This window comes from Arvicola amphibius, chromosome 2 (assembly GCF_903992535.2).
Source record: "Arvicola amphibius chromosome 2, mArvAmp1.2, whole genome shotgun sequence".
Classification (NCBI taxonomy): domain Eukaryota; kingdom Metazoa; phylum Chordata; class Mammalia; order Rodentia; family Cricetidae; genus Arvicola; species Arvicola amphibius.
Window position 1 is genome coordinate 85,560,243 of NC_052048.2, and position 21,210 is coordinate 85,581,452.

Below are 21,210 nucleotides of genomic sequence, written 5' to 3' on the forward strand. Positions count from 1 at the left end.
CCATCAGAAAAACAAAATTCAGAGCTGTGTTATTTCCTGTCAGGCCCTTAATCAAATTAATCACGCAAGTGAGAGCAGTCAGCAACATCTGACTATCCTCTCATGCCCTGTTTCAAAACTCAGAATGTGCTTCTCTCTTCTGTAAGTGAACCGCCCTGGGCTGTGAGCATAGCATTTCTCACAGTGATGCACTGTGGTACATTTTTCCTCATGACCTTAGGAAATTACCTACTGCAAACCAATCATTTCAGCACAAGAAACAGATGCAGAGGGGTGAATTGTCTTACCTTTCCTCCTTCCTTCCTTCCTTCCTTCCTTCCTTCCTTCCTTCCTTCCTTCCTTCTTTCTTTCCTTCCTTCCTTCTTTCTTTCTTTCTTGGCAGGGTTTCTCTGTGTAACTGTTCTAACTGCCCTGGAACTAGTTCTTGTAGACCAGGCTAGCCTTGAACGCACAGAGATCCACCTGCCTCTGCCTCCTGTGGTGAGATTAAAGGCGTGCGCCACCGCTGCCAGCTTGTTTTTCTTTTTTAAGGTTATTGACTAAAGTAGAGACTCAGTGCTACAGTGAGGATCAAGACCTGAATCTTAGGTCTTCACTTCTTCCCCTGCTCCTATTTTCTGCTGACTACACCCTCACAACAGTTTTCACGGCTCCTTTCAACCATCTCTTTTTACTTCTTCCCCTCACTGTATTGGACCATATTTATTTAGTACTGTCCTAACTTGTGTCCTAGTGTTGGTCTGTTTGACAATGATTGGCACTGCAGCAACTTCATACTTCTGCATCGCATATTCACTGCAGCCAACTCATTGCTCCGAGCTTTCAAAGACATCTCACTCTTTGCTAAATTGTAGCCAAGTAGATTTTTTTCTTTACATCCATCCCTTTCTGAAGTCTACTCAAATCTGATTCCTGAATGGTCCCTTCATTCAGTAATTTGAGAGACATTTATTGAGTATTTATTTCATATTTTACCCACTAAAGCTCAGATTAATTTATGGTCTAAATTTCTAGCTATATGGAGAGATGTTTCGTAGAAGAATGTTAGCTTATTTTGTAATGGTCTGGTTAGATAGAGTGGAAATGTGTAGACAGGATATCTATTAAAGTTTAGCTGCACATTGACATCTAACTTACGTTCAATCAGACATAACAGAGTGCATCAGTTACTTTACATTACTTTACCTAGCCCAAGCATGAGTATGTGCCTTCCCTGCGTCCAGTCTGGCTATGAAATAGGATCTACCCAATAGCATGTAACCTATAGCATGAAAGAGGCTCAAAGTAGTTTTTCAGTTCCAGCTTACCAGGATGTGGAATGCTGTCTGTGTTTCTTTGCGTCCGGCCTATCAAGATGGTCGTCACGTTCACAGATTTCTTAAGTGCGTTGGGTTTCTTCTGAAGTTTTACCTGCTTCTGAGGCTTGACAATATTTGCCAGACCATCAGACACTAATCGATCAACACTCCAGGTTAAATTAGATAGAACAGCTTGAGTTTTTATTTTAACAATTGATTCCACAAGTTCCGTCATACTGTCTCTCAGGGGACCTTCGGTCCACATAGGTAAGGGAGCACTCTGTCCAAAAGTGCTAGCACAAGCATTGCGGCATGCCATTGAAAGCTCATGAACAGTTTTGTTAAGCAAAGAGAAATTCACTGAAAGATAGATAGATTTTGCTTCCAGTGCCTTAAATCTGGAATTTAATACCTTCAACTGAAGATCAGTATCTTTCTCATTTGATAGCACACCACCTTTTTTGAATGAAATGTAGTAAGGTATGAGTGTCTTGGTCACTTTAGATTCAACGCCTTGCAAACGAGTTTCAAACTCTTTGGCAGTCTTTGTTGCTGAGAGTATATTTTCTTCTAAATTACTCATGTTTTCCTGACATTTTTTCACCTGGGAAGAGGTTTCATTGAACATTTGATAAACCTTTTGAAAATTTAAATGGCTTAGTTTCTCATTTTTGGGCAGAGCTGAAAGGGCTTTAGCAATTTGCAAAACAAAATTATACTTCTGATTGTCATTGACTAAAGTCTGAATAGAATCATTCAGTCGCCGGAACTCAGAAATGAATGACAAAATGGATTCTACATTTTGGTTACACTCACAAACCTTGGGATTATCTGACCTAGCACTTAAACTCTCCTTCAACACATAGTTATCTTGAACAAAATCGATGGCATTGTTTATGACAGTCATTGTCTTATTTAGGCCATCTTCTGTTTCTAAAACATGGTTACCGATACGTCTTTCCAAGAATTCGTCCCGGCTCTGCACTTCATTTCTGAGTAAGTTGTGTCTTTTTGTAAGTTCTTTAGTAAGAACGTTTAGGCGATTGATAGCCGCGATCAGGTTCTGTAGCTCTCTGCGCGTAACCGCGGCTTCCTTTGGTTCGTGTATAACCGGCTGTCGAATCGGCGACCTCTGCTCCAACAAAGGCTGGAGGATCTCCATGTCATATGTTAGATCATTCAGCTGCTCGCTTATTTTATCCACCTTGTTGTCCATGGGAAAGATAACCTCAGACAAGGTTTGGTTTAGCACATGCAGATTCTCCTCTGTGTCCTTCAGTTGATATTTAAAGTCGTGCCTGCATTTAGATACCATTTCTTCACATTCTCCCCTGACTGACTCTTTCTCCATCTCCAAAAGAATGGTGAGGTTTCTGATCTTGCTTTCTTGGACACGCAAATCACTGAGCATCTGTAGCAGCATCAGCCCGTGCTTGCTTGCTGTCTCATGGAGCACGGAGAGATATTTAGTGACGTTACTGCTGCTTGATTCCTCAGAGACAACATTCTCCATTCCTGATGCTTGCTGAACTGATAACCGCTGTGTGTGCGCTTCCTGCATTTTGGAGAGAGTTTCATTGAGGGTTTGCTGGTACAGAACTAGTTCTGAGTGCCCCTGTTCTACCGCTCCTTCCAAGTGAGCCTGCTTTGCTTCTAGCTCCCTGATCGGCTTCTCACAGGTCAAGGCCATTTCCTTCCTGACATTCGTGATGTTGTTCTTTAGGTCAGTGATATCCTTCCATGTGGGTTGATTTTCTTGTGTTAAAGGACGTTTTTGCTGGGCTGTTACTGAAACCAAGGACGCGTTGACTTGGAGAACTGCCTGCCTGGTACTTTCCAGGTCCTCTGACAGACTTGACACGGTCTTGAAGAGCTGCGCGATCGTTTCCTGCATGTCGTCCTGGAAGGCTTGAAAGTGTTCTTTCACTATACTCCTTAGCAGATCATCAATGCTTTTTGATTTTAGAGCTAAAAAGAATAAGATAAAAAATAGAAAAAAACACACAGTTTTAATTAAAAAGACGTATTTGTGAAAAGGCTAAAATTCTAACACCAAACACTAACTACATGTACTAGTGAAAGTAATTCTCCCCTGCATATATTTATGACATTAATTTTTTTCTAGTATTCTTAAAAGATAACCACTTCTTTGACTGGCAAATATGACATGGAAAATCAATTACCATGTAGAACACACTATCACTATAAGCCAGTGGTTTTATGGGCAAATGGCAAACAGGAAATGCTATTGACTCCAGTGACACAGACTGCTCGACAGCAATCCTAAGCCTAGTTCTGAATGAAAATAAATCATGCTGGAGTTTTTGTCTGAGTATGTTCCTGTTGTTAGTATATAACTGCATCGTCAACTGACTAGGAATTAAAGGCAGCACTTACATTGTGAACTCATGAATGCTAATAAATCAGAGACAAACCTTAATAACTTGAAGGGAAATGTAGATATCCATAAGACTTAACAATGCCTTACAAAAGCAAGTACTGAAATTACTATTCTTTACAAGATGAGTGAGACATTTTAAAATATGAATTTAAGACATGCTAATAATATGACACTAATTTTGGCCTAACAAGAGGAAATCGCCAGCAGTAAACACTTAATAGTTTTTCCAACACTTGAAATGCACCTGGTAACATGCTGAGGCTGTGTGAAACAAAAAAGAAAGAAGGAAAAAGAGGAAGGAAGGAAGGAATGAAGGAAGGAAGGAAGGAAGGAAGGAAGAAAGAAAGAAAGAAAGAAAGAAAGAAAAAGAAAATTGAGGAAAGAAATGGGAGAGAAAGAGGTAGTAGAAGAAAAAGAAGAGGATGGGAAGAAAAATGGTCTGGATTATTTAAAATGACTTAAGTAGAAAGTGAATACTTGAAAAGTCTAAAACAAAACCAAAACAAAAACCAATCAAACAAACAAAAAGCATTATCTCATACAGAAATAATAGGAACAATAAAGCATATAAAACATATACTTATAAAGTCTAGCTAGAAATAATGGTAAATGGAAGAGCTGCTCATTAAAGTTTACTTGACTTTGTTTCATGTGACTTCAATGGCATTCTTTTGTCGATGTTATTGACATTCAGTTTTAAAGGTTTTGGATTATACTATAGTTATATCACCCCCCCCTTTTATGTCTTCCTTTTGCATCACCAACATCACTCTTTTCTAGCAACTGTGATGGACAAGTGGGCTCATTCTAACAATGGCTAAATACAAGTTATGCTGTAACTAGGTACAAAATGCCAGTTCAAGTGAGTATTACAAAAATATGTTTTGAAACACAATTTCCAAGTATTTTTAAGTTACATATTTTAAATTACCTCATTAAAAATATTCATTTTTTATTATTTAATTTAAAGTAAAGATTCAAAGTGGCAGGAGAACATGTCAATGAATAATTTTTATTTTACTCTTACCTTTTAGAAGAGGTTGAAATTCCTTGCCTTTGTCTTCACCAATTTTCCCTTCCAGGGAGAGGTATGCATTCCTCATGTCCTCTGTGGCCAGAGAAACATTGTCCACTTTCTTCTGCAAAAATGTCAGCTTCATCGCCTGCTGGCTCATTTGCTCTGCCATTTTTTGAATCACAGCTGCATGTAAAAGAGAGAGATTTAGTACCATTAAAATAATAGATGTAACACCTGTCAAAATGTATCGTGTATAAAGACAGTTCAAGTACACCATACACTTATAGATTTGAGAATACAGACCACGTTTCCTCCTCCTCAGTGACTTCCCCTACTGCTAAGCCTTTCAGTCTATCTATCTATCATCTATCTATCTATCTATCTATCTATCTATCTATCTATCTATCTATCTATCTATCTATCTATCTATCATCTATCTATCTATCATCTATCTTTCTATCTATCTATCTATCTATCATCTATCTATCATCTATCTTTCTATCTATCTATCTATCTATCATCTATCTATCTAATATCTATTATCAAATGCATGTATCTAATACATGTATGATATTTGTGCATACATATATATATACATATATATATATACACACACACACATAGATCCTATATGTGAGTTTGTATAAATATAGTTTTCATGTGTGAGAGAAAACATGATGTTTTTCTTTCTAAATCTGTATTTCTCTTAACATGATGATCTCTTGCATTTAAAAAAAAGAGATGTCTTTAATTATCATTTCTCAGTGGGGTGCTTTGCTTTGTTTATCAAAATCTATGCTACTATTGAAGAGATGTTATTGGCACTAACTTCATTTTGGGGCTAAAGTTAAGTCTGAGATGGCAAAGTACTGTATAGGACAAAAAACCCATCCCAGGTTGACTTTTGATCAATACAAGGTCTTATGTGTACAGCCATTTCCCCAAGTTATCAGCACACCTTTGTGGTGTCTTATCAGTCAAAACAGCCTTCCCAGCTCTTTTAACTCAGTCGAGCTGCTCCTTCTACATCAAACAAAAGCTGAGCTTGATTTTGGAAAACTGGTATGTTCCCTGGATGTGTGATTGTAGCGTCTTTAGTCTCCTGGGTTTGTGCATGGATTTTTTTTCCCCACACTGCTTAATATATATCTTTTCCATTTGGGAACCTACATTCTAGTGCAGTTTCTCCAAACAATTAGCAACCATATAACAGGATTGAGAAGTGTGTTAATCCATCACCACTGAAATGGTATTGACAATTATTGGGTTGAAGGTGACAGTAATTAAGACCTGGGTCGCAACAGTCTTGCTTCTGCTGTTGCTGGGTCTGCTGGGCTGTTCCGTGGTCAACAGCTGTGTGACTTTCAGCCTGGTTACTGTGTGCCAGTTGCTGCTGTTCTTCAGCTAGACAGAAGCAGAGAGAGTATTCAGTGTTAGCATTGGAAGGGGCTCCTGTTTCCAGTCCTGAGTGATAATGGGACTGACGTTCATTTTCCTGTGTACTGAAGCGTGGTGATGAGGCTGACTGCAGAGCAAACTGTTCTGCCCCATTCATGGGACAGGGTAATGCCGCATGCAGTTAGAGGTTGGGGTTCTAATTTTGCCTTGGAAAAAAGAATTATTCAAAATCCATGTGGGAGAAAAAAAATAGACAGAAGCCTTTGCAGATGCAGCCTACGAAACTGAGTGGATATTACAATCCATTATGGTAAAAGCAACAGCAGCCCTGTAAGGGGACTGATGTTTCAGTAATGCATTTCCCAACTGGTGACTGCTGGAAGGAGTGAAAGCTGCATGTTCCTTACAGCAGGACACCAAATCAGCTGCTTAATAAACAGTGCATTTAAGCAGTTGTTCCAAGATTAAAAAAATAATGAACACATGGTTTCTGATAAACTAATGGTAAAATTAAACAATTACAGGTATATCTCTAGGGCAATCAACCCATAAAGTCAGTGACAATCCATAAAAACCAGAAATTCTTGTACCTATATTTAAGGAATACCATGTCTTACAAATCAAATAATTTAAATGTCTATATAATATTTCTCTGGGAAAACAATTTTGAGAGAGTCATTTGCAATATTAAACACTTCAGTAATACATGCTTAAATTATAGACTTTGAATGAACACATTTGATCACTGGTGCCTACACACAGACATATGTAAATACGTGTTTGGTGTCTAGCTGGACTTCTTTCCCTATGAAATTTTGTGTCAATGAAACGGCAATTGAGCTGCATGTCAATGACCCCTACGATGCACATGTGGCCTTGCTGACAATCTTTACGCTTTCCTGCTCCTTAAAACATGCTGTAGGTTTGCCATTAATTGGGGTTTGTCTCCATTATTAGACTGAATTCTGCCGTGCTGTTCTTTAAGGACTTGGGCTAAATCAATGAATTTCCAATTGTGTAGAGTTTGTTTTGATGTCCCCTCCCACCAAAACCGATGAGTTATTTAGGAGAAGAAATTGTTGCAGAGTTTTGAGACAAGAACAATGGTTTGAGAATTAGGGTAAGGAGTGAAAAGTATTAATCCCCTGTGAGGCTCCAACAATAATGTTCTTTGGGTGTGAATTCAGATCAATTCATGCAAAGATATCTCTGAAATAACAGTGCAGCTCTCCTGCCATGGTTCCTTTGTGGGTGGAATAATAAAGTGTGTTTCTAACAATTGGCATCTATGCCCACTCAAGGGCATAGCTAAACAGTAAAGCAATGGTTTGCAAATTGGAGTCACTCCTGTGACCATGAAAACATTCTCTGGGAAAATTTAAACCTATAGCTTCAGAACCCTACCCTGATTTAAGAAATTTCTGCGTGGAGCATCCATCCCTCTTTTACCAAGATGGTCACATGATTCTGTGCATGCTAAAGCTTGTGAACCACTGAAGTAAAGCAGCATGATCGATATTCCTCTGCAATCTGACCTCATCCCATTCCCTGTTTCTCTGGGCAGTGAGGAGTGTCCAGACCATAGATTGTAAATACTAATGGCAAGATGAGCAAATGGGTGTAATAGGACTACAATAGCTTGTCCATCTCCTTACTGCAGACTTTCTGGAGTTTGACCACAGAAAGAAAAAGCATTAGTCAATTTAAAAGTGAGTGAGACAATGTGTTGGAGTTAAAGCAGAGTGGTCAGAGTGGTCAGTGCCATGGCAGTGTGACACAGGCTAATTACCATAGAAACTTCCCCACTCTCAGCTTTTTATACATATCTTGCATCTTAGTTGCTGCTTTTTACTGTTTTAGAGTGCTATTGGGTTTTTTGTTTCTTTAATTTTATTATAGATAGAAACTAGAAGTCTTTATGAAGTCTTTGTGACTTGGAGACTAAACTATTGCTGTTGTTCCAATTCTTCTCCCAGGGCCATTGCTCATTGGACCTATGCTGGGCGATTGGACACATATGTATTTAAAAATTTCAAGTTGTTAGGTGATTTTGATTCATGGCTCTGGCTAGATCCACTAATTTAGAAAAGAATTGAAAGATTTTCCACATCTAATACAATTTATTGATACGAGGCAGAATTTTTTCTATATTCACAGTAAAACTGAAATACAAAAGTCAGTCTTCATGCTTCTTAAATAGGATCCTAGTTATGGCTAGAACATGCTTTAGAGGTATGGTTTATTACAATCTAACGGTGAAAACCATGTGCTCATCTTTCCGTAAAGAAGTGGGCCATTATAAAAAGTGGCATCGGCAAGAACTGCTCAGGATTCCTCAGTTCTCTCATGTACTCATCGTCATTCTCTCTGTGATTTAGACAATAGGGCCGAGCAAATGGATTATGGACCATAAAAGAAGCTGTTGCTGTCTCCCTAGCGGTCACATCTAAAATCTACTGATGGCTCAAAATTCCTCCGACATAGACTCCTCCCATTCTGCACCCAGGCTGTCAGTCTTCCTTCCTACATAGCTGGCTTTGTGCTCCACACTACAGATTCTAGTCAGGATGAATTAATGTGTCTTATCAGTTGTCAAAATACTGAACCATGCTTTTCATAAAATACACAATAATACCGTATAACAACTTACATAATTAATCTTAAAACTATGATATTAGTTTATTTCAAGTTGACTATGTATATGTGATAAAAGATATATTCTTCAGGATGTATGATGAATAGAACTCCAACCCAGCACTATCTAAAAAATATTTCCTATGTCACATAATATAATTATTATAAAATAGGATATCATGACATATCAATTTTATGCCCCTACTCTTTGTGGAATAAATATCTAATGAAATGAAAAAAATAAATGTTTAGGAAACCAAAAGTCAATTAAAAACTAAAATATTATTAATGAAATGAATATCTTTCATACATAAATCTTAGATATTAACTGAACTTTTAGAAGTTATTTAGTTAACAACTTTTAGAAGTTAACTAAAATCCAAAAGTCATGAATTTGACTACAGTTAATAGTTTTATCTCCGAAAACTGGAAGGAAAAACATTTTTAATATTATTAATAATATAGTCATATATAGGAACATTCAAGAAAAAAATTCTATGAATGGTGATTATAAGAATATAGTCAATCCAGGTGGTGTACAGCTGTATTTGGAGTGTTTGATAGGATGGAGCAGGAAGATTAACAAGAATTTCAGGCCTTTCTGGTTAAAGAACAACTCTGTATATAACAAACAAACAAAACACCATTGATGTAAAACAATGGAAAAGAGAGTACACTGGATATTCCAGACAAATAGAGCGATAGAGCAGAAATAGAACGTCATCCTGGAGACCCAGAGATAGCTTCAGAGAGAATCCTGCTGCTGTCAGTCACCGTGTCCAAACATCTTAGATGGGGACAAGATGGCCATGATGTCAGCAAGCATCTGAGCATAGTCGTGCTGGGTTCATATATATGCGCCACATTTCCTGCAATGCAGCAAACACACAGACGAGGCACAGAAAGACAGAGAGAGCTTGTGCAACAGAGTCAAACATGAAACACTGGAAGGATTTTGGGGCTTTAGTAGTAATCTTTGGGGCCAAGGTTAAGAAGGCATTTTATAAATTATTCTCCTTGTGAATAATTTTACATATATACGATATTAAAACACCTATATTTGAAACAGATGATATTTGGAATACATTATTCAAGACAGCCACACAAATATTATATGAAACCAAATATAATGTGATCAGTTGCTTGAGAAAATGAAATCTTTTCTAATAAATTTATATTCAAATTAAATGTATGTGACATAGCTATAAAGTTAATAAATGTTCCTTTGTTGATGTTGCCCCAACTATGACTAAATGGTGCTTCCACAGCTCTAAGAAGAAACTACATTTGTGATTGCCCTAGGTATTTTCCTGATTTAATATCAAGGAAGATGAACAACATTTAAAAGCATGCAGCTTTTATAGATTGCAAAACATGAATGTTACCACTTTTCTTAAAATGGTTGTTCTTAGTTTAGAACAAGACTTCCAGAGCATCAACACTAACAGACATTACAGATGTACAAAGAACTTGTGCCCTACAATGGCTCTGGATCTGAGAGGGAATTCTTCAGAGAAAGTCAAAGCAGTTTCCTGTGTTTAATCATTTTCCTGAAAGGGACATTTTGTGGATGTTTCCTTGGTCAAAGAAAAGCATGTCAGGAGCCAGGAGACACCAGCAAGCCTATCAGGGATTATTAAAATATGAGTGTTTTATGATTTCTGTGACTTGGCATTTTCTCTATATTTATTATGGTAATTAATGTATTAGTTTGGAAATCAATATGGTGGTTTCTCAGAAAATTGGGAATCAACTTACTTCAGGACCAGCAATACTACTCTTGGGCATGCACTCAAAAGATGCTTAATCGTACTACAAAGACATTTGTTCAACTATGTTCATAGTTTGTAATAGCAAGAACCTGGAAACAACCTAGATGCCCCTCAACAAGAGAATGGATAAAGAAAATGTGACACATTTACATATTAGAGTACTACTCAGCGATAAAAAAACAATGACATCTTGAAATTTGCATGCAAATGGATGGAACTAGGAAACACCATCCTAAGTGAGGTAACCCAGACCCCAAAGGATGAATATGGTATGTGCTCACTCATAAGTAGATACTAGCTATAAACAAAGGATATTGAGCCTATAGTTCATGATACTAGAGAAGCTAAGTAACAAAGTGAACCCTAAGAAAAACATATATAAATCCACCTGTAAAGTTAAAATAGATAAGATCACCTGACAGAATTGGTAGCATAGGGATTGGGGGAGAAGGGAAGGTGGAAGGGGAAGAGGAGGGGAGAAAAGAAATGGGGAGGAGAACTTAAGAAAATAGGATAGTCAAGATGGAGGAGGTACAGAAATGAGAGCAAGGAAAGAGATATCTTGATTGCGGGATCCATTATGGTGATAGCAAGAAACCTGGCACTACAGAAATTCCTAGTAATCCAGAAAGATGACCCAGATAAGACCCTAAGCAATAGAGGAGAGGGTGTCCTAACTGACCTTGCCCTGTAGTCAAACTGATGAATATCTTAAATATCACCATAGACCCTTCTTCCAGCAACTGATGGAAACAGAGGCAGAGACCCACATCAGAGCACTAGACTGAGATCCTAAAGTCCTGCTGAAGAGTGGAGGAACGAGAATATGAGCAAAGAGGACAAGACCCTGATGAGTACACCCACTGAAGCAGTCTACATGAGCTAATGGGAGCTCACCAACTCCAGCAGAGCAGGGAAGGAACCAGCATGGGACAAAACAAGTCCCTTTGAATGTGGTTGACAGTTGCATGGCAGGGGCAGACTAAGGGGCCACTAGCGGTGGCTCCAGAATTTAAACCTACTCCATGTATTGGCCTTTTGGGAACCTATTTTCTTTGTATGGGTACTTTGTTCAGACTAGATATAGTAAGGAGGGCCTTGGACCTTCCTCAAGGCAATGTGCCTTACCTGACAGATGGAGGAATAGATAGGGCGTGGGGTGGGGAGGTAAGTGGAGGGAATGGGAGGAGAGGAGGGAGTGGGAACTTGAATTGGTATGTATAATGAAAAAAAGGTAGTTTTCTTTTTTAAAAAGTAGTAAAAAATAAGTAATGCATTCTTACTATAGTTTATATATCAGCATTACTGAAACGGTGGGTAAATGGTTGAACATTATCGTTGTCCCTCCACATAGCTCTTATGTTCACAGTTTCAGTATACTTTACTAAAGCTTTTGTTTAGACAGTAAAGCTTTGTTTCAAATACTGTTACTGCATTCTAATACAATTAAACCTGTTCATTTTATTACTTATCAAGTATGGCATGCTGTAGACTTAATGAAGAGATTATAACATTACACTTCTTTACTTAGCATCTTGCTAGAACTGGGAAGTTGGGACCCTTGTCTCTGATACATGTAAGTGATTGTGAAGATAGACTATGACCAAGGCAACTCATAAAAGAGAGTGTTTAACTGGGGACTTGCTCACACTCACGGTTTCAGAGTCTTGCTCAGAGTCTTTTATCATCACAGAGGGAAGTATGGTTGCACATATGGCTCTGGAGAAGTAGATGAGAGCTTTACATCAGGGAAGAAAGAGAGGGGGGTGGGAGGGAGGGAGGGAGGGAGAGGAAGGGAGGGAGGGAGGGGAAGGGAGGGGGGGAGGGAGAGGAAGGGAGGGAGGGAGAGGAAGGGAGGGAGGGAGAGGGAAGGGAGGGAGGTAGAGGAAGGAAGGGAGTGAGGGAGGGAGGGAGGCAGGGAGGGGGAAGGGAGGGAGGTAGAGGAAGGGAGTGAGTGAGGGAGGGAGGCAGGGAGGGGGAAGGGAGGGAGGTAGAGGAAGGGAGGGAGGGAGGGAGGGAGGCAGGGAGGGGGAAGGGAGGGAGGTAGAGGAAGGGAGGGAGGGAGGGAGGGAGAGAGAGAAAGAGAGAGAGAGAGAGAGAGAGAGAGAGAGAGAGAGGAGAGAGAGGAGAGAGAGAGAGAGAGAGAGAGAGAGAGAGAGAGAGAGAGAGAGAGAGAGAGAGAGAGAACCTACCTGGCCTGGAAACCTAAAAGCCCACCCTCAGTGACAGACTTTATCCAACAAGCCACACTCTTCATCCTTCTACTCTTTCTAACAGATCCACTCCCTGGTGTCTAGGCATTCAAATATGTGAGCTTGTGTAGGCCATTCTTCAAACCACTATGTCCACCCTTTATTGTAGAGAGGGGCTGCTTGAGATTTAAGTGAAAGGATCTTCTCTAGCACCATAGTTGTCCCTGTACTAGCCAGTTCAGACCAACCTTTAATATTCAGAAGTAAGAAGCCCCGCTGAGACAAACTGGGCAACAGAAGGGAGATAACACTGAATACTGAATACTAATTTTCTATTGACCTTGGAGTAAAAACAGTCATAAAATATCATTCATGAATCCTGCAAAGAAGGGTTTTGTTTTGTAAACAGTGATGAACTAGATAAACCCAAAGCCTTGAAACCAAGGAGCACAAGGACAAACCTTCTTCAGTTAGTGACAAGTGGAAGAGGAAAGGAAGCTGTTAGGACCAGTGATAAAGTTTCCCCCAGAGGCACCTGCCCCAAACCTGACAAGGGCACCTTCCCTTAATCCCCAGAACAAAGGACAATACACAGAGCTAGCAAGCGAAAGTCTTTAGTTTCTTAACCCATTCTTGGATGATTAAGACCTGTATGGTAGACTGTTAAACCTTTTAATTTATTTTGAACATTTTGGTGAAGTTTTAAAAAGACTGATGAGAAGAAAAATACAATTGAGGAATAAATTTTAAAGGTCCTTATGCATGTGTGTACCCACATGAAGTAGGTGATAAAATTGTCCTCTAAATTGAAGGGGGTTAAACACCACACAAAGATCTTTGGGATCTGGTGTTCACACAAAGCTCTCTGCTCTGTAGTGCATTTGCTGAGGTCACTGGCAAGGCTATTAAAAACTCGAAATGCCTGTTTTACAAATTCAATAGTTCATGTTATCTTTTCCTGGCTGTGTTTGTCAGTTAGAGCTCAATACTTCCATTCAACCCAATTTATATCCTAGGATTTTGACTGGCAGCTGCAGAGGGCTGATAGGATCTCTTACAGTCTGCTCCTTTCCTGTGATGAGGAGCCTGGTTGATCGATGGTCCTTTATTTTTTCATTTAGCAATCGTTCTGTGTCCGCTGATGTATTCTCTTCAACACAGACTGCAGAGGTTTTCTTGGCAATCTATCTTCTCTTTCACACAAGCACGGACTGCTTGGTTCTGTGGAGTGCAGATTTCTAGGTCTCTTCCCTTGTTTTTTTTACATGACAGATGCAGCTACAGAGAAGCGCTAACTGAAGCCAGCAGACTATGGAGACCATTGTGCACTTATTTTTAAAAGGCAATGTTGGATTTTATTTGTGCTTCTTTGGTCTTATGTTTCTCTCTGCAAAGCAAACTCTGATATTCGTGATCAAGGACTCAGAAGCAAGGTCAGCAGATGTCAAGAGAAACTGCTTTCTTATTAGGTGTGTTAATTATTGTTTTCTATTTAATAAGACAGATTTAATTTGCAAGTTATTTTTTTTTGCTGTTGTTATTTGTTTTTGCTTTTTAAGATATTTTTCTTGAGCACTTTGAGCCACATGGAGGAATTCAGTAATGTCAAGTCAGTAAGGAGGATGCTCTCTTTCCTGCTAGTTGCCAGAAAGCCTTCCTGTGTATATTGACTTCTAGCTGCTCCTGCAGCATCAGGTACACTGGCAGGCAGATGCTCAGTGTGCTCATGAAGATGAACTCAGTAAGCTGAAGTAGCCAGCTTCGCAGACAAAGGCTCTGAGCATCAATGTCCTTTAGTCAAATCCTACACAACGTTACTGAGCAAGAAGTTCCCATAACACTACATATGTCCTAGAGCAGAAGAGGGTGAAGAACACTGGGAAAAATCAACTTTGGGAAAATATAAGAAACAGAAATGTTTCTTCATTTAAATTGTATAAATTTTAAGATGACGAATTTGCAATGTATTGTAAAATAATCTCACTTCTGAAGTCATGTATTTAAAATGTTAGTTCAAGCAGTTTTATAACTGGTTGAATTTTCTTACACATGCAAAATAAAATGTTTGTCATGTGTTTACAATGTACCTAAAGGGGTCAGTTTATTCCATATCTTTACTTATCTTTTCAGTATTCACTATTGCTGTGATAGATATTTTAAAATGTAATTTTATAGATTTTTTTTTTAGAAAACCTGCGTGGGGTCAAATGCTTAACAAATTGGCAAAAGGATCTTCTCTAAACCAGTATCAATTAAACATAAATTATTTTCCTTTGTGATATAATAGATATAATGCCTTGTTTCACTTCAGAATATTTTAGAGACATCTACTGGAGAGACACAGAATTGCAAATTTTATCTCAGAGCCATAAGTGGTATATTACTATAGGCATTAAAAAAGTCTCTAATATGATATTGCAAAATAAAATAAGGTTCTTGCCAATGGAAAGCTGGAAAGACTTGTGACCAAGTCCAGAAGTCATATAACTATATGAAAATTATTGCTTTGATGTCAGACCTAATATTTGCTTTTTCCCCTAAAGTACCAGTCATGTAATAAAAAAGAGGATTCTTTTAGATACTATCCTGTTTTAGTAGGTAAACTACCACTAGAATCCAGGGTTCTGATTATTGTGCCAGAGCACACACAGAGAAGATAAGCACATTGGAATAGGAGCTGGGAAGAATTATCCAATGGGTTTGATGTGCAGCATCTCTTGCTGACACCCAGAGGATAGATTTCAGAAGGAAGAGGAGGAAGAGCTGGGAAGATGTGAGCACTCTTGGGGAAGCATAAAGAGGAGGGTCTAGCTACCGGTAGGTCTACTGTTACTTATCATATACTTAAACCATCTCTCTACTGCAATCAAATTAAAAGGAAATTATATTTACATTATTAAATCAATTTTGTTTCTGGAGATGAAACTACTTTGTGAAGCAGAGATTTATAAAGAGTGTATGGAACTTCACACATTTTCTATGAATAAATAACCCAGTGATACTTTGAGGGATAAGCCCTGAAATAATGGCTATTGTACCTACATAACCAGGTATCTACATAACCAAACTGTAGAGGTCTCAGCAGAGGTTTAAAGAATGGATCCAGTCAGATTGATAATTCTTGCCCTTTGGGGCAGCCTGCCTCATGAGTGCTGTCAAACACTCTATGCTTATGGGGGACAATTTGATCCCCTGTATGAAAACGAAAGGCTGGTACACATGTATTAAATGTAATAGGTAAGGGGACAGCTTGGGGTGTTATTAGGTTGGTATCAGAATGGAAAAGCATGAAGGAAAAAATAAAGCAGGAGAGAACTAGTGAACAGTGGTTCAGGGACAGCATGAGACAGTGACTCTTGACCCTGCCAGTATCAATTGCACTCATAAAAAAATGCAAGTACTTGTTAGACTACAATAAAAATAAGAGAAACATAGCCAGAATTATGTCTGAGCAACACGACATCCTTTTAGAATCAAAGCTACATTAGAATTCACACTATAACAATTAAAAATAATTGGGCAAACCTGCCACCCTAGCCTTATTTCCACATAGATTTCTATAGAAAAGACACCTAACAGATTAATCAGCAAATGCTGGCCTTTTGTGTAGCTTTAATTCAGTGGCTATGACAGGAATCATCAATGATGCTTTTCTGAGACTTTTCTTTGTCAACATGTATTGAAACAGAAAACTGCAAATCCTACATTAAAGATAGCCATAGGTGGCTTCTAGGAAGAATTTCAGATGCGATTAACCACAGAATACAAACCACTTACATTTAGATACTTGGTAATCCCTGTAAGAAGCCAATGGCAGTATAATTATCACTTAGTTTTGTTTCTTGTGGGTATATTTACCATCCCGGAGTTCTGTAGTTTCTCTCTCATCTGCATGCATGTAGTCTGCCATAACACTTAAGAATCGATTAGCAAGCCCAGGAAGCTGAAAGTGGGGCATGCCCAGCTCTCAGCGGTTGGGCCTAGGACATGCTTTGACATATTGCTTTGCTCCCTGCCACCTGCAGTCAGCTATTCTGTGCAGTGGGGTGTGTAATGACAGCCCGCATCTGAAAAGACACTTTGCAAACCAACACTTTATTCTTTAAAAAATAATCAGAAGATTAATATTCTCTAAATATCTTTCACATAGGAAGAAAAATAAAGACATAAGCAAAATTCCAAATAGTGTCAAGATTTTTAAGTAACGTAAGAATGTGTTTAAGAAACAAATGCACTGTAACACTGTGACTATATTTGCACACCTTATAAAAATGAATTCTTTGAAAGAAGTAATATATTTGGATCTTTTTCAGATATTTTGTATTACCTCATTTCTAAATATTTTCAGTGTGGGTAATGTTTTTGTAAAAGTTTTATTTTACCTGGTTACAGGGTAAAAAATTACTGATACATTTGAAAATGTGCTGGATTTCATGTTATCTATGAAACTTAAACCAGGCCCAGAGAAAACAGCAGTGTGGAAGATTTGTCCTCAGATCCTCGCTGCATGGGCTCGTAACCATGGATAATATCCCTGACTAAACTGCATGATTCTTGGAGCTCTTGCATATGATTCTCTGTTTCTTAATGCGACTCATAATGGTTTCTCCACAGTTACATTAATTTTTAATCACAATCTCCTACACCGTTGATTGAATTCCCCACTACTGCTAATGGCCTTTCTTGTAATATTCATCCACTTAAAATATGAATGCAGATGTCACATCTTATTTGTCAAAGAAAAGCTGTTTAATCTGAAAGCAGAATAATAGGTGCATGGATGTTAGGCTGCAGCAGGGTCTGTGTGCTTGATCAGCCTTCCACCAGGGCATCCTTAAAATCTCTGCTTTAAAAAAATGACTCCTTTAAGATGAAAAAACTCACCTAATTATTCATAAGTTACACGGAATATTCTCTAACGTGAACTGTCCTTCACAGCCCTGTTATGTCAAGTAGTTGAACTGGAACAAAGCCAGAGTGTTGTATAATCATTTTATATGGGTTATTTCTAACCATTTTATTAAAGTATAAAGTTACACTTTACAATAATGTCTAAGGAAGGCATGTCTTTGTAGTTTTAGTTAATAATCAGTAGTACAGTGAGATCTTCTTACTCATTTCTTAAAACTAACACAAGGATGAGAGGAACAGCGACAGGGCAGGTTACAAGATTTGTGGGTGACTTAGGAAGTTTGAAAACAGCAGCACACCTAACATCTGGCTGCTTAGTAATTTTCCTTGGTGCACAATTGGTCCATTCATGGTGCGGTAGAATTGTCTGTATTCTGTCAATTATGTTTTAAATAAACACTGATTGGCCAGAAGCTAGGTAGGAAGTATAGGTGGGATAACCAGACAGGAAGTAGAGGTGGGGCAAGGAGAACAGGAGTATTCTGGGAAGAAGAAAGCTTTTTCTGCAGTCCTTTCTCAAACACCTAAGATGCAAGATGTGACCTGCCCCGCTAAAAAAGGTACCAAGCCATGTGGCTAACATAGATAAGAATAATGGACTATATAAGTTATAGGAGCTAATACAAAGCCTGAGCTAATGGGCCAATCAGTTTATAACTTATGGAGACCTCTGCGTGATTTTTCTTTGGGACCTAAAGACTGTGGGAACCGGGCAGGAGAGAAACCCCAACTAGCAGGCCCTTATGTTACACATTCAACTACTTATTTATCAGAATTTTGTATTATGATGTTATTAGGGGCATATACCTTTGATCTGACAGTTTGGCCCTATGTATCCAGGACAGCATCTCCATTCTAATGAGGTCACAATCTTATGCTGCATCCTATAGACAGCATTGGACATCTTCTGCGATCTGGAGAGGAAAACAATTGATACAAAATTATTTGTTTTATGTTAAGATGGAATCAGGACTTACAAATATAAAGTGCTTGGAATAATTCCCAAAATGTAATAACCATTTAGACTTGGTACTATTATAAAGTCTTTTTTTTTCTTTTTTTGGTTTTTCGAGACAGAGTTTCTCTGCAGCTTTTTTAGAGCCTGTCCTGGAACTAGCTCTTGTAGACCAGGCTGGCCTCGAACTCACAGAGATCCGCCTGCCTCTGCCTCCCGAGTGCTGGGATTAAAGGCGTGCGCCACCACTGCCCGGCTCTATTATAAAGTCTTAAGCATATCATCAGTATTATATTCAAAATAGCCAACAGGATTTCTTTGAATATGCAACAAAAAGCATGAGTAATTTTACTATTGGTATTTTAAATTAATATCCATCACTTCATTTTCTTAAGATAAGATAGTTTTGCTTTGCATAATGTTTTCTAGCTAGATTGGTATTAGAACTTAGTTTAATTCTAATACTATGCTTTAAAGCTGAGGAGCACAAATAATCAAGAGATAAAATAACTTGCTCAAATACTCATATCTAAACTGGTGGAATTGGAATTTTAATCTCGATTGTATGAGTTACGCCTATGCTACTGGAATTTGTCACAGCCAACCCTAGTGAACTGTACAAGGGTTGTTGGTGAAGAACTGAATTAGTGGGGTTTCAGCTTCTGTAGTAATGTGACAAGTAGGATAGTATATCAGAGGTTTTTTTTCAATACCAGAATGAGCAACACCATTCTTTCCAGCACTAAAAGCACACCAAGATATTCATCTGCATCTATTTCAATAAGTTATATTCAGTAAATAATTGTGTTGGAGGGACTATCATCTAGCCCAATTGCTAAAGTTAAATAAGGAATGAAGATGGAATTTATTTAGTTTGTGGAATAGACTCAGAATTTAGAACTTTGTTGAATCATGCTAGATGGTCAATGTTTCTGCTCTGGCAATCTGAGTGTCTGCTGCATAAAATGTTGATATAATAAAAGGAATTTAGATATCTATTGTATAAATACAGAAATCATGAACAAATGCAAGGACCCATTCAAATAGACACAAAGAGAAGAGATAGGAATAAGGATAAAGTAGCTGGGTTTAGAAAAGAGTAAAGAGCAGGAGAGGAACTCACCTTGAACCCAGAAGAACAATATGATAAAGATTACCATAGTAATGTTTTCATTACTCAAGAATTAACAACGTGTTCTTTGTGCCTTCCTTGACAAGAAAATTGCCACAAAGGGAAAACAGCTGAAAGCATGGCCACAGCTTAGCTCTCTCAAATCCCTATGATCTACTCAGTCCTCAAGAGACTCAGAAACACCTGGATATTATGTGTCCTTCCTGTGCATTGTTCCAAACTGCTGATCCATCAGATTCATTGCCTGGGTTATTTGTATGATAATTGTGTACCTTAGATTCAGGGCTTGAGTAGCAGTGCTACATTTTCCTCCTCCTTCCCTCCCTCTCTCCTTCTCTCTCTCTCTCTCTCTCTCTCTCTCTCTCTCTCTCTCTCTCTCTCTCTCTCTCTCTCTTTTGTTTTATCATTCTCTTTGTGAACATCTCTAGTCAAGCTCTGGTTACTATGTGGATTCAGAGAATTTATGAAGAGCTCAGCCTTATATTATCTTATGACAATGGTGTATGTGAGTATGGACATCCATTATAATATACTCATATGTGCAATGAACAACATGGTCACTAATATAACATATACATAATAAATATATCCATATATGTAATGAACAGTATGGTTACTAATATAATCTATACATAATATAATATACATTCATTTATATATAAATGAAGAAACAACCATTATTGGAAAAAATTCATTGTTAGAGAAAATATTTTTGTCAATATTATTTTCACAGACCTTTACTTATTCTGATATCTCAAAAAGACACTTTTAGAAATGCTTATTTATTAATTTTTATAGCCATACAGAAATATATGTCATGAACAACATGGTTACTAATATAATGTATAAATAATATATCCATCTAAGTAATGAATAGTATGGTCACTAAGACATACAAAAGAAAAGCTGCTTTTATATGCACAATCACAGGTAATGATTTTCTAAATCTTTAATACAAGTCAAATTATATACAGACTTTTATCTAAAAAATGTTAATAAATCTTTGAAGTTATCTACTATGCCTTTCATAAGAGTCTCAGTCCAGGCTTGTTGACTAGGTTAATAATACAGCAGTAACTATGAAACAAGAAGGTTCACACCCCCTAAGCACTCGCAGGGTACTAGGCAGTAAGCTGAGTACATGAGCATATTAGCTCACATGATTCTCAAAGCAAATACACAGTACAGGTATTATTAGTAATCACATCTTAATTTACTAAAGGTAATCTATCTAATCTAATATAAAGACTCTCTCTCTCTGCTTAGCCATACAGTGCCTGGAATGGCTATTCGTATGTATTGTAGGTCTACATAGAAAACATCTATTTTTAGAAAATACTGCATACCTTTGGGAACAGAGTCCACTGGACCAGCCACAGGATCCTCTCCCATTTGGTGTGTAAGAGCTGTGAGTGTCCAGTATCACTGTCGGAGATAACTTGGTATGTACATAAGCACACCAGTTCCTGAGTGAACAACAATTATTGGTAGAAAAATTC

At 38.1% G+C, this 21,210-nt stretch overlaps 1 protein-coding gene across 1 annotated transcript in view; it reads right to left on the minus strand.

Annotated features, from left to right (window-relative positions):
* Mmrn1 (multimerin 1) overlaps window positions 1-21,210 on the minus strand; it is a 41,826-nt gene that overhangs the window by 12,566 nt on the left and 8,050 nt on the right. The window contains exons 2-6 of the mRNA XM_038319611.1: window positions 21,058-21,177; window positions 18,432-18,538; window positions 6,008-6,121; window positions 4,727-4,900; window positions 1,308-3,266 (exon numbers count right to left, since the gene is read on the minus strand). Coding sequence (XP_038175539.1) covers window positions 1,308-3,266; window positions 4,727-4,900; window positions 6,008-6,121; window positions 18,432-18,538; window positions 21,058-21,177 — 2,474 coding nt within the window. The remainder of the gene's footprint in view (window positions 1-1,307; window positions 3,267-4,726; window positions 4,901-6,007; window positions 6,122-18,431; window positions 18,539-21,057; window positions 21,178-21,210) is intronic.